The sequence below is a fragment of the Muscardinus avellanarius genome (genome assembly GCF_963383645.1).
Source record: "Muscardinus avellanarius genome assembly, chromosome: 16".
Taxonomy (NCBI): domain Eukaryota; kingdom Metazoa; phylum Chordata; class Mammalia; order Rodentia; family Gliridae; genus Muscardinus; species Muscardinus avellanarius.
Window position 1 is genome coordinate 26091830 of NC_137802.1, and position 16686 is coordinate 26108515.

Here is a 16686-nt window from a genome sequence, read left to right on the forward strand (position 1 = left end):
TAGTACCACCAAACAAACAAAAACAAACAAACAACAACAACAAAAAACAGTTTGATCACAGACTGGGAAGGCCCAGCATCGTGGCACATGCTTGTCATAACACTACTTGGGAGGCTGAGACAGGAGGATCCAGGTTCAAGGCCAGCCTCAGCTACTTAGGTCCTCCGCAATTTAATGAGACTCTATTTCAAAATTAATAATAAAAAAAAGGGATGGGGTGTAGCTCGAAGGTAGAATGCCCCTGGGTTCAATCCCTAGTTTGGCTAAATAAATAAATAAATAAATAAGATTAAAAATAGGGCTGGGGATGTAACTCGGAGGTAAAATGCCCCTGGGTTCGATCCCCATTACCATAAAAAGAAAGGAAAAGAAGAAACCCAGGAGTAGTACTTCAGACTAGTGGGTAAGGGATGGCCTTTGGACAGAAGAGTTGAGCTGAGGCCGAAAGGAGAAGTCATCAGGGGAAGAGGATCCCACGCAAAGCAGAGGGTCGACCTCCCTAAGCTGAGCGGTGCTCAGGACCGTCTATTCCGGGAACAGCATCCAGCCTAGAAGGAAGTGCGGCCGGTTCTGGCCCTGAACCTGTGGCCTTCGCGCGGGCGGGGCCGGGCTCTGGGCGGGGCCTGCGCGCGCCGGGGGCGGGGCCTGGGCGGCACCTGGCCCGGGGGGCGGGGCGGCGGCGCCCCCCCTTCTCCCGGCTGCAGCCGGCGCAGGCGGCGGTGGCAGCGGCAGCAGGCGAGCGTGGCCCCGCGAGGCCATGAAGGTGAAGAAAGGTGGTAGCGGAGCCGCGCCTGGGTCGGAGCCCGCCCGGGGGTCCTCGGGCCGGAGCGTGGGTCCCACGCCTGAGCCACAGGCCGAATCCGAATCCGGGTCCGAATCGGAGCCGGAGGCAGGCCCGGGGCCCAGGCCGGGGCCGCTACCAGGAAAGCAGCCCATCGGGCCGGAGGACGTGCTGGGGCTGCAGCGGATCACCGGCGGTGAGCACCGGCGAGGGAGCACCGCCCGCAGGCGGGAGGGGGCCCTCGCGGTGCGCAGGAGCCCCGGCCCCCGCCCCCCTCCCCCATCTCCCCTCCCCCACGGGTCCCTCTCGCCGGTGTCCCCTACTCTGAAATCCTCTCGCTTCAGCTTCCAGTTCTGAGCTCTGTCTCCCCTTCCCTTGGCCTCCTCGTGCTTCTCTTCTCCGAGTAGAGGTTTCTTTCCATCTCACTCCTTCCTTTTTAGGGGCCCACCCCTTTTCCCATGGTGGAGGTGGGGCCGCAGCTGCGACTGTAACCCTTTCCCCGTGGAGTCGTCAGAGCCCTTTGGGGCCGTGGGCACTGAGGAGGGGGCAGAGTGCAGTCTGATTCGGGGCTCCCATCCTGGAGCGGTGGAGGCTGTTAATTAAGGAATGTGAAGACCGTAAGGTGGCCCTGCTCATTGGTGCGCTCACCCTGGATCTCCCAGGAGGTCTGGGGCTGCCACCCTCCCCAGGAAAGGAGCCGAGCAAGAAGCTTCAGTGCGCTGGCTGTGCTCCCTGTCTTGGGAATGAGCTAATGCACCCCCCCAATCCTGCACTGAAGCCCGTCCTCAGGGGCTGTCTGATCCAGGGAAGCCTCTCCACTGTGGTTGAGTTTCTGAGCTGATTGCTTGGGTTGGAGTCCCAGCTTTGCCACATAATTGGCTCTGTGACCTTGGACATGTAACTTCATCTCTCTGAGCATGTTTCTTCATCTGTAAAGTGGGATAATGACACCTCCCCTCTTAAGGTTATTGTGAAAATAAAATATGCCCTCTGATTTGGTACAGTGGCATGCTACACAGGCTCTGTAAATAGGGTCCTTTTATCAGTAATATGGGGGTGGGGGTCCCACGGGGCTGCTGCCTGAAGGCAGACAACTGTGCATTCACGGCAGAGGCAGGGGCCATCATAGACAGGGAACAAGAACTTGGACGCCTCATGGCAGAGGCTTGGCTGAGCTTCAAAGAATGGGAGGTGTTTGGAGAGACAGTGGCCCTCCACCTTGGCCACTGTCACATTTGTCAGTAACCTCCCTGGCTCCCTTGGTGAGCACAGCCCCTGAGGTCTCTCCCTGCGAGGGTGGGGATAAGCCCTGCAGTGGGGAAGGCATGATGGCAGGCTGGAGCCTGTGCCTCTGAGTCCATGGGGCCCTCCTTCCTCCTCTGAGTGAGGCAGCAGCCATTCTTGGCTGGACCCCAGGATGGCTGAGCTCCCTTGCCCAGGCAGGAATGGGTAGGGGCTTCCTGGACCAGGCTGATGTTGGAGCCATTTGGGCTGCAGTTTGCAACAACAACATTTAGGAATCAGGTTAGCTTTGGGGCTGGAGGTCAGGGTGACCTGTCTGAATCCTGGGTGATCTAGCAGGTTGATTTTTGCAACTAAGGGGGCTTTCAGGTAAAATAACATGTATCACCTAATTGGAAGAAATTCATAGATCTTAGAAGGAAAGCATCTATGAGGAATGAGGAGTAGGAGCTTCATGGGAGCCTTTTCCTGTGCAGGATTTGAACACAGGTATCTCCAGCTTTCCACCCTGGCACCCCTTGCCTGGTGTCTTATGACCCTAATCACACAGGTCCGAGGTTTGCTGTTCCTGGATTACCAGGCACTGAATCCAGCTTAGGAAGCTATTTGTGGCTGAGAGGAAGGAAGCAGTTGCATTCTGAGCCCTCAGCCTCTGGCCTGACCCTGAGTCCTAGGCTTTCTGCTTCCCTGGCAGAAGAGAGGCAGTAGCTGTGGTGTGCTGAGCCATAGGCATCCCCTGGTCCTCTGTCTCTCTAAGGACAAATGATTGAGTTTGCAGTGGAAGAGACTGGGGATCAGACTGCAAGACATTGTTGCCAAAGAGAGGAGAGGCTCCCAAAGTTAGGAATGATGCGGGCCTTAGAGGGAGCTAGGAGTTGGGGAACTAGGACCCTACTCCCAACTCTTCCCCTACCTCTCCTTCTGCCCCGCACCTTCTTTCTGAATCTTTGGACCAGTGCTTACTTTCTTTGGAAATAAGGTGTGTGGGGGGTGAGGGAGGAGCTGCCCACTTCCAGTTCCGTTCCTTTCTCTACCTTGTGCAGATAGGACAGGGCCCAGAGCCCTCCCCAGGTGTTTTGTATGTCCAGCCAGGCTCCAAGATGCCAGCAGGCCGCCAGGAGGGCTCCCTGGAGGGGGCTGCCCCAGGCTTGGGGAAGAATGACTTTATATTCACTTCCTCTTCCTACCACAGGGGAATAGGAGGTGACCCAGGGGCCTGGAGGTTGGCTTCCGACTCTAGGCCCCCAGGGGAGGATGTGCTGGTGTACCTGCTGACAGCAGCAGAGCCTCCCCTGCACCTTTCTGCCCCTTCCTATTTGTTGCCAGGGCCTCTCTGAGTACTTGCATCGCTGCTGCAAAGACAGTGTCAGATCGGCCCTGTCACTTCCTGAGCTTCTGCAGATAGGACCTGCCACTGTTCCTGGTTCCCTCTCGGGGCCTGAGGACTCCCTTTTCTCCTCTGCACACCCACTCTTCCTGGCTTAGCCTGGACTCTGGGGGGAATGAGTACTTTCTTTGGGAGAGGGGGGCACCCATGGCCAAAACTGGATAGATGACCTCTAAGGAGTTCTTTCCAATTGCTAAGAACCTCCTCTTATATGGGGATCAACAGAGGATGGGAGCAGTTGTGTCCCTTCCCCCAATATCCTAGGCTCTAGGCTGGAGTCAGCAGAGCTTTGGCTAAGCTGCTTAAGGGAGCTGGGCTTGTATAAGCTGCTTACAGAGAGGAAGGGGCCGGGGGTGGGGGACAGGGATGGGGTTGTTCACTTGCCCCAGTTTTACCCATGTCAGGGAAAGTCCCCTCAAGATCAGCCTTGCCCGATACATCTAGATGTAGGGCCGAGGGCAGCCTTTGGGGAGGGTGGGCAGCCTCCAGGGAGGGACTATCTCTCCCAAGGCAGAGTTGTGTCCCCCTCTTTGGAATGAGGTTTCCAGAGGCAAGGCTGTATCTTCCCTCATGCTGGAGATTCCTATCAGACTGGAGAACTTATGTGGCCCAAAGGCTCCCAGCCAGCCGGCAGAGCAGAAGCTGGAATAAGGACCCTCAGCTCCAGGAGAGGAGGGAAAATGGGGGGGAGGTGGCCTTGTCCTCCACCCTTCTCTGGTCTCCCTTGCTTAACTCTCAAAGGCCACCCAGAAGGGATGTTCATCCACCATTAGAGAGATCTCCATGGCAGAATGATGTCCTTCATGATGGGGAACTCCTCCAAGGCAGGGAGTGTGGTGTCCATAGGAACCAGAGAAAGCAGTAGCTAGTTCAAGGTCCCGTAAAAGCTAAACTCAACTGAGTCTTGTGGTGCTCGCTTGTAATCCCAGCACTTGGGAGGCTGAGACAGGATCACAGGTTCTCAGCCAGCCTCAGCTACTTGGGTTCAATCCCTAGTACCACAAAATAAATAAATAATAAAATAAAAAAGAAAGCTGGTATAGTGGAGCATGTTTGTGATCCCGGCACTTGGGAGGCTGAGACATGATTGCAGGTTTGAGGACAGCTTCAGCTGTTCCGAAATAAAAATAAAACAGGGGTATAGCTCAAAGGTAGAATGCCCTTGGGTTCAACCCCTAGTACCACAAAATAGAAAAGAAAAAGGGCTGGGGGTATAGCTTGGAGGTAGAATGCCCCTTGGTTCAGTCCCCGGTTTAAAAAAAAAAAAAAGCTGGGCATGGTGGCGCACGCTTGTAATCCCCGCGCTTGGGAGGCTGAGACAGGAGGATCACACGGGTTCGAAGCCAGCCTCAGCTACTTAGTGAGGCTTTCAGCAACTTAGTGAGACCCTGTTTCCAAATAAAATATAAAAAAGGTCTGGGAGGTAGCCTGGAGGTAGAAAGCCTCTGGATTCCACCCCCAGTACCACCAAAAAAAAAAAAAAAAAAGAAAGAAAAAAAAAAGAAATTAAATTGGCAGGAGGGTTTAGCTACCTGTTTCTCCTAGACTACCTGTGTTCCCCCGAGGAGAATATCTACAAGATTGACTTCGTCAGGTTCAAGATCCGGGACATGGACTCAGGCACTGTCCTGTTTGAAATCAAGAAGCCTCCCATCTCAGGTGAGAGGTCGATGGGCAGCTGGCAGGAGAGGAGGGCAAGTGTGGGAGAGGGCTGCCACAGAGGAGTCAGAGTAAAGTTGGGGTTTGGACCTGTATTCTCAGGGCTCTGCAGGCAGCGAGGCCTCCTATTTTCCTTCCATCTGTTTCTGGGGGTGGACATCTTGGGAGGACAGTCCTGCCCTGTTAGTCCCTGCCAGCCTGCCCTCTGCAGGCCTCTGTGGGAACTGCATCTGTTCCATACAGGTCCCAGGCTTGGGAACCTCAGTGGGAATTTGATGACTTGCTGACCTGAATCCCCAAGTGCCACCATTTGGCCAAAGTTCTGAACCCTAAATATTTACTAGAATCTCCTTGGTAGTTAAAAAAAATTTAGATAGATGGGGACCTTGGGGCAGAACCCTGGGCGCAGGTAAGGGCTCCAGCCTGCAGCCCACTGAGCCCATCTGGGGTACATTGCAGAGCGGCTGCCCATCAGCCGGCGGGACCTGGACCCCAATGCTGGGCGCTTTGTCCGCTACCAGTTCACACCTGCTTTTCTCCGCCTGAGGCAGGTGGGAGCCACGTGAGTCAGTGGGCCGGGAGAGGGCCGGGGCTGGGTGTGTGGGGGGGGAGCCCTTCCTGAGTCCTTACTGCATCTCTTGGTGTGGTTCCTCAGGAGCCTGGCCCTGCCACTGGCTGGCTTCGAGGACTCAGCCCTGTCCCCTTCTCTTGCTCAGGGTGGAGTTCACTGTGGGAGACAAGCCCGTCAACAACTTCCGCATGATCGAGAGGCACTACTTCCGCAACCAGTTGCTCAAAAGCTTTGACTTCCACTTTGGCTTCTGCATCCCCAGCAGCAAGAACACCTGCGAGCACATCTACGACTTCCCCCCCCTCTCTGAGGAGCTGAGTGCGTGGGCAGGGGTGGCAGCGGGGGATGTGGAGGCTGAGCTGGGCGGCGGGCACCTGTGGGTCTGACCCCTGTCTTCCTGGTGTTGGCACCATTCCCCTGTCATCTGAGGGGAACTGGCTCACAGAGACTAAGGAGCTTCTGGAGGTGGTTCAGCTGTCGCTGCCTCTAGTCTTGCAGCCCCTGCAGTGACTACCTCAGGCTTCTGATCTTTTACCCTGTCTGGGTCTCTCTTGCAGTCAGCGAGATGATCCGTCACCCGTATGAGACACAGTCTGACAGCTTCTACTTCGTGGATGACCGGCTGGTGATGCACAATAAAGCAGACTATTCTTACAGCGGGACCCCATGACCCCCAACTGTGCCCTGCCCCAGGAGGCTCTGGCCTGGGCCTTGAGCTGTGGCCTCTCTGACATCACCTCTTAACTCCAGGTCTTCTGCTCCGGAAGTGCTCCAGAGCCCTGGACCCCAAGTCAGTGTTGGGAGAAAGGATGCCCAGTGCCCCCCGGGTCAAGTCCTTGAAGCCTGTGAAGCCTGTGGGGCCTGGCTCATGGGGAGGGGTATTAGGGGGGCTGTTTGCCTCCATATCCAGGAAGGCCTCTTGTGTGAGGGGCAGCCAGGACTTCTGGACAGCTTAGCTTGGCCCTCTTGGGCCTAAGTTTCAGAGTAGTGTCCTCTGCTTCAGGTTACAACTAGGTCAGGGAAGGGATCTGCTCCGGTCCCCTGTCCACCAGCTCCAGACCATGTAGAGTTATAAATTCTCAGAGACCCACTGTGAGTCTGGGCCCCAGCCCCAGCCCCAGCCCCAGCCTCTCCCATCAGAGGCCGAGACACTGCCTAAGGTGTGGGAGGGACCAGCCCACATTGCAGCCTGTGGTAGGAGCCAGACCAACTGTATATAGTTTTCAATAAACTTTCTCCTTTTCTGTTCTCTGGTGTAGCCAGCTTGTGTGTGCATGGGTAAAGGCGGTGCCTGGGGAGGTACATGCAGCCAGCAGTGTGCTCAAGGGAGTCACAATCTCCCTACCTCTGGTGCCCTCTGACCCCTGAGTCCTCTTGTCCTGTAATTCTCTGAACCCTTATATTATGCTCAGAATCAGATGTAGGACATGACAGAGGTGGAAAAGTCCTGGCAGAGCAGAGACTGGAATAAAGTCCTTGGATTCCAAGGAGGGATGGAATTTTGGTGGAAATTGGCCTTGTCCTCCGCCCACCTTCCCTGACCTCCAGGGGCCACTAGGACTGCTGGGTTGTGCTTTCAGGGCTTTATCTAAGGCCTTGAGCCATCTCCTTGTCCTCAGATCCCTTGGGGAGCCCCTGGTCTGGCCCGCCCTGCACATAACACTGCCCTAGCCTTCCTCTACCCCAGACTCAGAGGAGGAGCTACTTAATGGAAGAGACTCAGAGAGAGGCAGAGGGCCCACCTGGGGGAGGGGGGAGTGTCACGCCCTACTATTGCAGGCCCTCCTGGCCATACAGCAGATGCCAGCCCACCTTCTGGGCTGAGAAGCCCCAGCTCTAGGAGGCTCGGAAGTGCTGGAATTCAGCTGGGTTCTGTGGAGCTCTGGCTGGGAGCCAGGACCTACTGAATTTGGCATTCTAAAATGAGTGGCACATAGAGAACATGTACCTGTCCCTAGAACAAGATGGACTGGGCAAGGTTGGGTGTAGTGGCTCACGCCTGTAATCTCTGTCCTTGGGAAGCTGAGACAGGAGGATCACAGGTTCGAGGACAGCCTCAGCAAGTAATGAGACTCTCATCAACCGAGGGAGACCCTGTTTCCAATAAGAAGTAAAATCGGGCTGGGAGTGTAGCTTGAAGGTAGAAGGCCTACTACCACCAAAAAAAAAAAAAAAGAAAGAAAAAAAAAGATGGATGATGGACTGGGCACATGAGGAGTAGATTCTTCAGGGCTCTGGGCAGGGGCAGCATTGGAAACTTGGGATGGCCTTGACAGGAAGGGATGGGTAGAGAACATTTAGGTGAAGGCAAGAGTCTAAGTAAGGCTCAGAGGCGAGATTTATCAGGTATGCTCAGGAAAGAGTGACTACTTATTGGGGTTCTTTCCAAGGAAGGCGAGGGCCCCAGAGGAGCGCTGGGTAGGAGTGACAAGTTGGATTATCACTGGCTCCTCGGTGAAGGGTGGATCGGAAAGGAGACCAAAGAAAACCACCAAGATTTATTGAGTACCTAGCCTGGGGCTGGGTGTTTTATATCTATTGCTCATAAAATGCTCACAACCATTTCTGAGGAAGGCACTATTATCATGCCCATTTTACAGAAAATGTTGGCAGAGAGATCAGCTTGCCCTGCCAACATTGCACAGCTGCTAAATGGCAGAGCGTTCAAATCCAGGCTGTCTGGCTCCATGCGCCACCAGACTAGAGGCGAGAAAGCAGGGAGTAAGGTGCTGCAGGATTGGGTGAAGGACGAAGCTCAGTGTCCATGGAGAGCCAGGTAAATAGGTGGACCTGAGGTTGTGGGTTTTGGGTTTGTTTGTTTTGGGTGCTAGGGATTGAACCTAGGGGCGTTCTACCTCAAGCTTATACCCACCGCCCTATTTTATTTTAGTCTTGAACTAGGGTCCTGCTAGGTTGCTAAGGGTCTAAGTTGGTCTGGAACCTGCTATCCCCCTGTCTCAGCCTCCCAAATATTGGGATTACAGGTATATACCACCATTTTTTTTTTTTTTTTGGTGGTACTGGGGTTCCTGGAAGCCCTTCTACCTCTGGGCTATACTCCCAGACCTATTTTATATTTTGAAACAGGGTCTCATAAGCCAACGCGGCTGGCTTCGAACCTGCGCGATCCTCCTGTCTCTGCCTCCCAAGCACAGGGATTACAAGTGTGCGCCACCACGCCCGGCATATTTATTTATTTTTAATTTTTTAAAATTTTTTATTTTGGTGGTACTGAGGATGGAACCCAGGGGGCTTCTACCTCCAGGCTACACTCCCAGACCTATTTTATATTTTATTGGGAAACAGGGTGTCTTAAGCCAGATGAGGCTGGCTTCGAACCTGCGCGATCCTCCTGTCTCAGCCTCCCAAGCATGGGGATTACAAGCGTGCGCCACCACGCCCGGCTCTGATGAAGTTTTTAGAAGGTGAAATCCTCCTAAAAATTAGATGAAGGGTAGCAGGAGCGGGGGAGTCAAGACTAACACTTGGTCTGTGCCCTGGGTGTTAGGGTGGATAAGGGCGTCATCAGTGAGCTTGGGGACCCAGGTTGGATTAGGGTGGGGGTGGCAGAAGATGAAAAAGTCAGTGGGAACCTGCTGTGGTATGCTACACACGTGCTGGAGGAAATGACCAGGAATCAGGAAAGTCAAGTCCTGAGACCAGGAAGGAACAAGGGCTGGAAATAGCAGTTGTCAGAGGTCGCTGGCCACGCGGTGATTGCTGAAGCTGTGTTATGTGGTTCTCAGCGAGCCCTGCTGGTGTTTAGTGCATAGGAGCAGAAATGCCGAATGCCCTGCACTTGGTGGGACCCTTCCAAATGAGGTTAATAGTTCTCCACCCCCAGATTGAGAGTCCCTGAACGAGAGCGGGCTCTTAGGAAAGGCCAGCATTTGAGAGGGGTAGGTAGAAGTGGGCTGAGGTTCCAGGTCCCATCTGTTGCGCTTCCATTTCCAGACAGGAGGGGGCTCCCTAACCCCAGGTCCAGTGCTGGAGAAAGCCTTGGCAATCAGCTGCTTTTCTTGCTGGCCTCTGTCGCTGGTGCTGCTGACAATGGTTCAACCTGAAGCATGTAGTTCCTTGCACGTTTTCTGGGAACCTAGAAGATCTCCGGAGGAAGAAGACAGGGTGGAGGCAGAACTAGCCTGGTGCTGATGTTGATCACCTATTGACCTTGACAGTGCAATTTCCTTGGAACTGGACCTCTGATTCTCGCTCTAAAGCAGGCTAGTCCCCCCCCACCACCCGCCTTTGACTCTTTAGGGGTGTCATGAAGATCAAGCTTAAATGCTATAGGGAACCCCATAGCTCATGCCCTTATGTGTTGGCTAGCAGGGTGCACACTGGGACTGCCAAACCAGGTGATAGAATATTGAGATGCTTCCGGTGGGTAGAAAACTACCATTTCAAGCCCTCAGCACCCTCTCCCTGCACATCTCTCCCCTAAGGGTCACTCTTCCCTTCCTGTCTGGCAACTAAAGCCAAGGGTACCAGGGACCTCTTTCTTTTCCATCTGCTAAAGCCTATTGGCAATATAATTTTTTTTTCTTTTTTTGTGGTGCTAGAGATTGAACCCAGGAGCATTCTACCTCTGAGTTATACCCCCGGTCCTATTTTATTTTTGTTTTGAAACAGGATCTCACTAAGTTGCTGAGAATCTCACAGAACTGAGGCTGTTCTCAAACCTGCCAGCTTCCTGTCTCAGCCTTGCAAGTACTGGGATTATGGGAGTGTACCACCACACCTGGCTTACAAAACAAAAATTGTAAGAACATAAACTATATTGGGATCCAACTATTTTATTTTATTGATGCTGGGGTTTGAACCCAGGGGCATGCTACCTCTGAGATAGGTTGCAGGGGCTGGCTTTGAACCTGTGATGATTCTCCTATCTCAGCCTCCCAAGTACTGGGATTACAAGTGTGTGCATCCACTCCTGGAAATCCTACTATTTTAGTATTAAAAACTATATGAATCCTACTGAGATCCTGTCTCAAAAGGAAAAAAAAAATACTGGGCATGGTGGCACTTGTTTTTAATCCCAGCATTTGGGAGGCTGAAACAGGAGGATTGCGGTTCGCGGACAGCCTCAGCTACTTAGTGAGGCCCTCCACAACTCAGTGAGACCCTGTTTCAAAATAAAGAAAAAAAATTGGGCACGGAGGTTGAATGCCTCTGGGTTTCATCCCCAGACCCACAAAAAAAAAAAAAAAAAAAAAAAAAGAAAAGAATTAAAAATAGGGCTGTGGGTGTAAATCGGAGGTAGACTGCCCCTGGGTTCCATCCCCAGTACTGCAAAACACAAAAACAAAAACAAAACAAAACAAAAACTATATGAAGGCCAAGTGTGATGGCACACACTTGTAATCCCAGCATTTGGGAGGCTGAGACAGGAAGATTGCAGTTCGTGGACAGCCTCAGCTACCACTTAGTGAGGCCCTCTGCAACTCATTGAGACCCTGTTTCAAAATAAAGAATAGCCGGGCGTGGTGGCGCACTCTTGTAATCCCTGCGCTTGGGAGGCGGAGACAGGAGGATCGCGCAGCTTCGAAGCCAGCCGCGCGCGATGGCTTAGGAGACCCTGTTTCCAAAATGAAAATGTAAAAATAGGTCTGGGAGTGTAGCCCGGAGGTAGAAGGGCTTCCAGGAACCCCAGTACCACCAAAAAAAAAAAAAAAAAAAAAAAAAAAAAGAATAAAAAATAGGACTGGGGGGTATAACTTTGAGGTAGAATGCCCCTGGGTTCCATCCTCAGTACCACAAAAAAAAAAAAAACCCAAAACCAAAAAACAAAAACCAACAACTACATGAAGCCAGGTGTGGTGGGGTGGCACATGCCTGCAATCCCAGTTCTTGGGAGGCTGAAACAGAAGGATTACGGTTTGAGGACAGCCTCAGCCTCATCAACATAGCGATACTCTCAGCAACCTAGCAAGACCCTGTTTCAAAACAAAAAATAAAAAAAAGAACTGGAAGTGCAGCTTGGAGGTTAGCCTGCCCTTGAGTTCAATACCTGGTAACAAAAAATCTCAGAAAAACAAAAACCAAAACAAAACACCCCAAAAGAGCCAGGTGTGGTGGCACATATCTGTAACCCCAGTACTTGGGAGGCTGAGACAGGAAGATTGAAGGTTTGTGGCCAGACTCAACAATTTAGGGAGGCCCCTAGCAATTTAGTGAGATCTTGTTTCAAAATAAAATAGTGCTAGGGGTGTAACTTAGAGGTAGAATGCCCTGGGTTAATCCTCAATGCCAGAAACAAACAAACAAACAAACAACCTATATGAAGCCAGAGGTGGTGACACATGCATGTAATCCCAGTACTTAGGAGACCTAGAGGGAAGGATAGTGGGGTTGAGACAAGCCTCAGCAACTTCGTAAGACCCTGTTTCAAAATAAAAAAGAGCCGGGTATGATAGCTCATGCTTATCATCCCAGCATTTGGGAGGCTGAGACAGGAGGATCACAGTTCACAGACAGCCTCAGCTACTATTTAGTGAGGCCCTTTGCAACTCAGTGAGACCCTGTTTCAAAATAAAGAATAAAAAAATAGGGCTGGGGGTATGGCTCAGAGGTAGAATGCCCCTGGGTTCCATCCCTAGTACCGCAAAAATAAAATAAAATAATACAAAAAACAAATAAATAGGGCTGGAGGTTTAGTTCAGAGGTAGAACCTCAGGGTTCAATCCCTACTACCGCAAAAATAAATAAATAAATAAATAGGGCCTGGGATATAGCTCAGAGGTAGAATGCCCCTGAGTTCAATCCCAGTACCCTCCCACATAAACACAAATAAAAGCTATATGTACGTGTGTATATATCCTCTGCAATGCCTATAATATACTATTAAAATATCTGAAATTTTTTGACGGTGTCGTGGATCAAACCCAGGGTCCATACATACTAGGCAAGGTTTCTACCACCGAGCCACATCCTTAACCTAATACCTCTGGGGTGTGTGTGTGTGTGTGTATGTGTGTGTGTGTGTGATAATGGGGACTGAACCCAGGGTCTTGCACATAACTAGGTAAGCACTAAGCTACATTCTAGCCATTTTTAAAACTTTTTGAGGGGGAGGAGTACTGGAGGTTGAACCCAGAGGCATTCTACCTCCAAACTATACCCCCAGCCTTACTTTATTTTTAATTTTGAAACAGGGTCTTGCTAAGTTGTTCAGAGACTTCACTAATGTGCCAAGGCTGGCCTTGAACCTGTAATCTTCCTGTCTCAGCCTCCCAAGCACTGGGATTACAGGCATGTGCCAATGTGCCTGGCTCTAGCAACTTTTTAATAATGATTGAAATTATTATTATTTGTAGTACCAAAGATTAAACCCAGGAACATTCTACTTCTGAGCTACACCCTGAATTCTATTTTTTTTTTTTTTTGGTGGTACTGGGGTTCCTGGAAGCTCTTCTACCTACGGGCTACACTCCCAGACCTATTTTTACATTTTTTTTTATTTTATTTGGAAACAGGGTCTCCTAAGCCAGCGCGCGCGGCTGGCTTTGAACCTGCGCGATCCTCCTGTCTCTGCCTCCCAAGCGTGGGTATTACAAGCGTGCGCCACCACGCCCGGCATCTGAATTCTATTTTTTATTATATTTTTGAAACAGGCTCTCACTAAATTACTGTGTGCTGGCCTCAGCTCTGTGATCCTCCTGTCTCAGCCTTCCAAGTACTGGGATTACAGGTATGCATCACTACACTGGGGCAAAATTATTTTTATTTTGAGACAGGGTCTCACTAAATTGCACAGCCTGACCTCAAATTGCAATCCTCCTTCCTCAGCCTCCTGAATAGCTGGGATTTCAGGCATGTGCTACCGCACCTGGCCTAATACCTCTGATATCTCTCTCTCTCTCTCTCTCTCTCTCTCTCTCTCTCTCTCTCTCTCTCTCTCTCTCTCTCTCCCCCTCCCTCCCTCCCTCTCTCCCTCTCTCCTCTCCTCTCCTCTCCTCTCCTCTCCTCTCCTCTCCTCTCCTCTCCTCTCCTCTCCTCTCTTCCTCCCTCTCTCCTTTCTGTCTTTCTTCCATATTGGGGTTTGAACCCAGGGGCTTGCTATATCCAGGCTGTATCCCCAGAATTTTTTTTTGAAGATTTAAAGAAGTTTATTAAAAAGATAGAAATACAGGGCACCGGGCATCGTGGCGCACGCTTGTAATCCCCGCGCTTGGGAGGCGGAGACAGGAGGATCACGCAGGTTTGAAGCCAGCCATGCTGGCTTAAGAGACCCTGTTTCCAAATAAAAATATAAAATAGGTCTGGGAGTGTAGCCCGAAGGGAGAAGGGCTTCCAGGAACCCCGGTACCACCACCACCAAAAAAAAAAAAAAAAAAAAAAAAAAGAAATACAGAAAATAGTTACAGCCCCATGCCAAAATGGCATGAGGGGGGAGGGTGGCCCAGGCCAACTCACCACTCCCCTATCCCCAGAATTTTTAATTTGGAAACAGAGTCTTGCTAAGTTGCTGAGGGCCTCTCTAAAATTGCTGAAGCTGGCCTCAAACCCACAATCCTTCTGCCTCAGTCTCCCAAGTACTAGGATTACAGGTATGCACCACCATGCCTGGCAGAAGATATAACTTTTTTCTCCAAGTTCGTAGACTTATAAATTGTAACCAGTTTTTGAGCCTTCATAGAATCCTTAAGCAAAAGTGTTAATTAGGAGATTTGAGTGACCTTCATCCATTCCCAGAGATGGCTGCTCACCTCCCAGGGTTAAATACTTAGCTCGGGGTGACCAGCAGGGGACAGCAAATGTGCGGGAGTGTGGCCTCATTTCAGGGTGGTGCTGTGGCCCGGTTTTCGTTTTCTTTTTCTTTCTTTCTTTCTTTCTTTATTTGCAGCACTGGGGATTGAACCCAGCGACAGTCTACCTCCAAACTATACTCTCATCCCTATTTTTTATTCTTTATTTTGAAACAGGGTCTCATTAAGTTGCAGAGGGCCCCACTAAGTAGCTGAAGCTGGTACAGCCCAGTTTTAAAACTCTGAGAGTCCCTGTGGTTACAAAACAAAAATGATATCCAAAGTCCGATTTGCTTGCGTCCTGTCTTCCAAGTCACACGCAGGTGTGACGAATGGGCCGCAGGACCGAGGGCCCCGCGGGAGACACCTGTTCCCGACCTCGGAGGGGTATAGGGTAGGTCTGTCTGAGCGCCCATGGTGTAAGGCAAAGAAGTGGGTCCCAGTAAAATTCTTTCAGAAAACACTGCCTTGTTGTGGGTGTGGGTGTCAAGACACAGGCCAGGGTTGGCCAGAGCTGGGTGCCTCGTCTGGCGGTGTGGCAGACAGCCTTTTCCCTCTTTATAAACAGCCTGGGCCAGGCAGGGGCAGAGAGGTCTTCCTCCTGGGTGTGCCAGGTGGCCATGCCTGCCCTCCCGCCCTACCCCACCGGCCCCTACTTTACAGCCTCAGGAGGGAGGGTGCTGACGTGGGTTGGGGCTCTATTATGGGGTCGTTTGTGGAACTATTTAGGTATTGCTTGGCCTCCAGAATAACTTTTTCTTTTTTGATTTTTGTTATTGCCGATTGAACCCAGGAGCATTCTACCTCCAAGCTACAGCCCCAGCCCTTGTTATTTTTAATTTCTTCATGTGCATGTGTGTGTAGGGAGAATTGGGGATTGAACCCAGGGATATTCAACTTCCGAGCTACACCCAGCCCTTTTTGTTTTGAAACAGGGTCTCGCTAGATTGCTGAGAATCTTGCAAAATTGCTGAGTCTGGTCTTGATCCTCCTGTCTCAGCCTTCCAAATACTGGGATTATAAAGATGCCACGCATGCCCAGCTTTTATTTTGAATTTCAAAACAGGGTCTGGCGAAGGTACTGAGGCTGGCCTCAAACCTGTCATCCTCCTGACTCAGCCTCCCAAGTACTAAGATTACAGGCATGAGCCACCAGGCGGGGCTCTGTGCTCTCTTCTTGTCACCCATGTAACCCAGAGCCCCAAACAGACTTGGCATGTCTCTCAGCTGGGTACAGATGGGGTAAGAAGGCACAACCTGGACAGGACAATGACCCCTTTGTGTGGGGAGATGAGGGGTCTGGGGAGGGAGGATGTGGGTCTCTGTAGGGTGTGGATGGATGACATCCTCTCCCTTCCTCTGAGTGGGGCAGCCTAGTCCTTGCACATTATTGGGAGTCCTTCTGGGAAGAGGCTCAGCCCCCCTGCCTGCTCCGCCTCCCCAGCCTAGCCAAAGAGCTACTCCCTACCCCCCCAGATGCCTTGCTCTGTGGGCTTGGAAACTTCACAGTTCTGGGTAGGGAGTGAAATCACAGGCCCAGGGCATCCATGATCAGTGTGGCCTGAATTTTATGCTCAGGGAGGGCAAGCCCAGAAATAAAGGCTCAGTAACTGAAACCACAAGGCACTTGCTTTATTGTTCCAGGTCAGGGGGCAATGGCAAGCCACTGAGGAATCTCCTTAGGCCTCGCATGAGCGTGGGGCTGCCCTTCGGAGGTTCTCGCTACTCCCAGGCCCACGGTAGGCTGAGGATCCCACTTCGTGGGGCATGAAGAGCACCTGGGCCATGCACCCTAGCTCTAGGCACATCCCTTGTGCTTCTGGGTGTCCTGGGTCTGCCAAGCAGTCAAAGGGAGGGGGCATGGGTCTCCCCACCAGCCCGTTCCAGGCTTCCTTCCCTGAACACTTGGGCTGCTCAAGACAATTGGAAGTAACTAGTAAGCTGGGACCTAAACTACATGAACTTCCTTCTAGAGAAACAGTGAGTTTGTGGTGACCTGGAGGGGGCCCTTCCGGCACCTGGGACTGGGAGAAGAGGACTCATTCAAGTTTCCAAGGGCAAGGGCTTTTCCAAACACTGGGTGTTGGAATTGGGCTCAGTTTGTTCCCGGGGTGGATGCTGCCCCTTCTGTGTGTCACCCTGGGGGTAGTGGGGTAGAGCATATACTGAGGGTGGGTGGAGCCTGGTATAGGGGGTAGGGAGTCCACAGGCAACATGGAGGAGCTCTCCATCTTCTCTCCTTGCTGGGCTGTTGGCATGAAGATGGGAGAATAAATACAGGGGGATTCTGGGAAAGAAC

At 51.7% G+C, this 16686-nt stretch overlaps 1 protein-coding gene across 1 annotated transcript; it reads left to right on the forward strand.

Moving 5' to 3' along the window:
• Positions 1-757: 757 nt before the first annotated feature.
• UNC119 (unc-119 lipid binding chaperone) lies at positions 758-6310 on the forward strand (the record flags this gene model as incomplete). The annotated part of the gene is made up of 5 exons (XM_080712593.1): positions 758-977; positions 4956-5069; positions 5529-5631; positions 5786-5958; positions 6198-6310. The coding sequence occupies 5 exons, from the start codon at positions 758-760 to the stop codon at positions 6308-6310; spliced, it is 723 nt and encodes a 240-aa protein (XP_080568719.1).
• Between the last annotated feature and the right edge of the window lie 10376 nt (positions 6311-16686).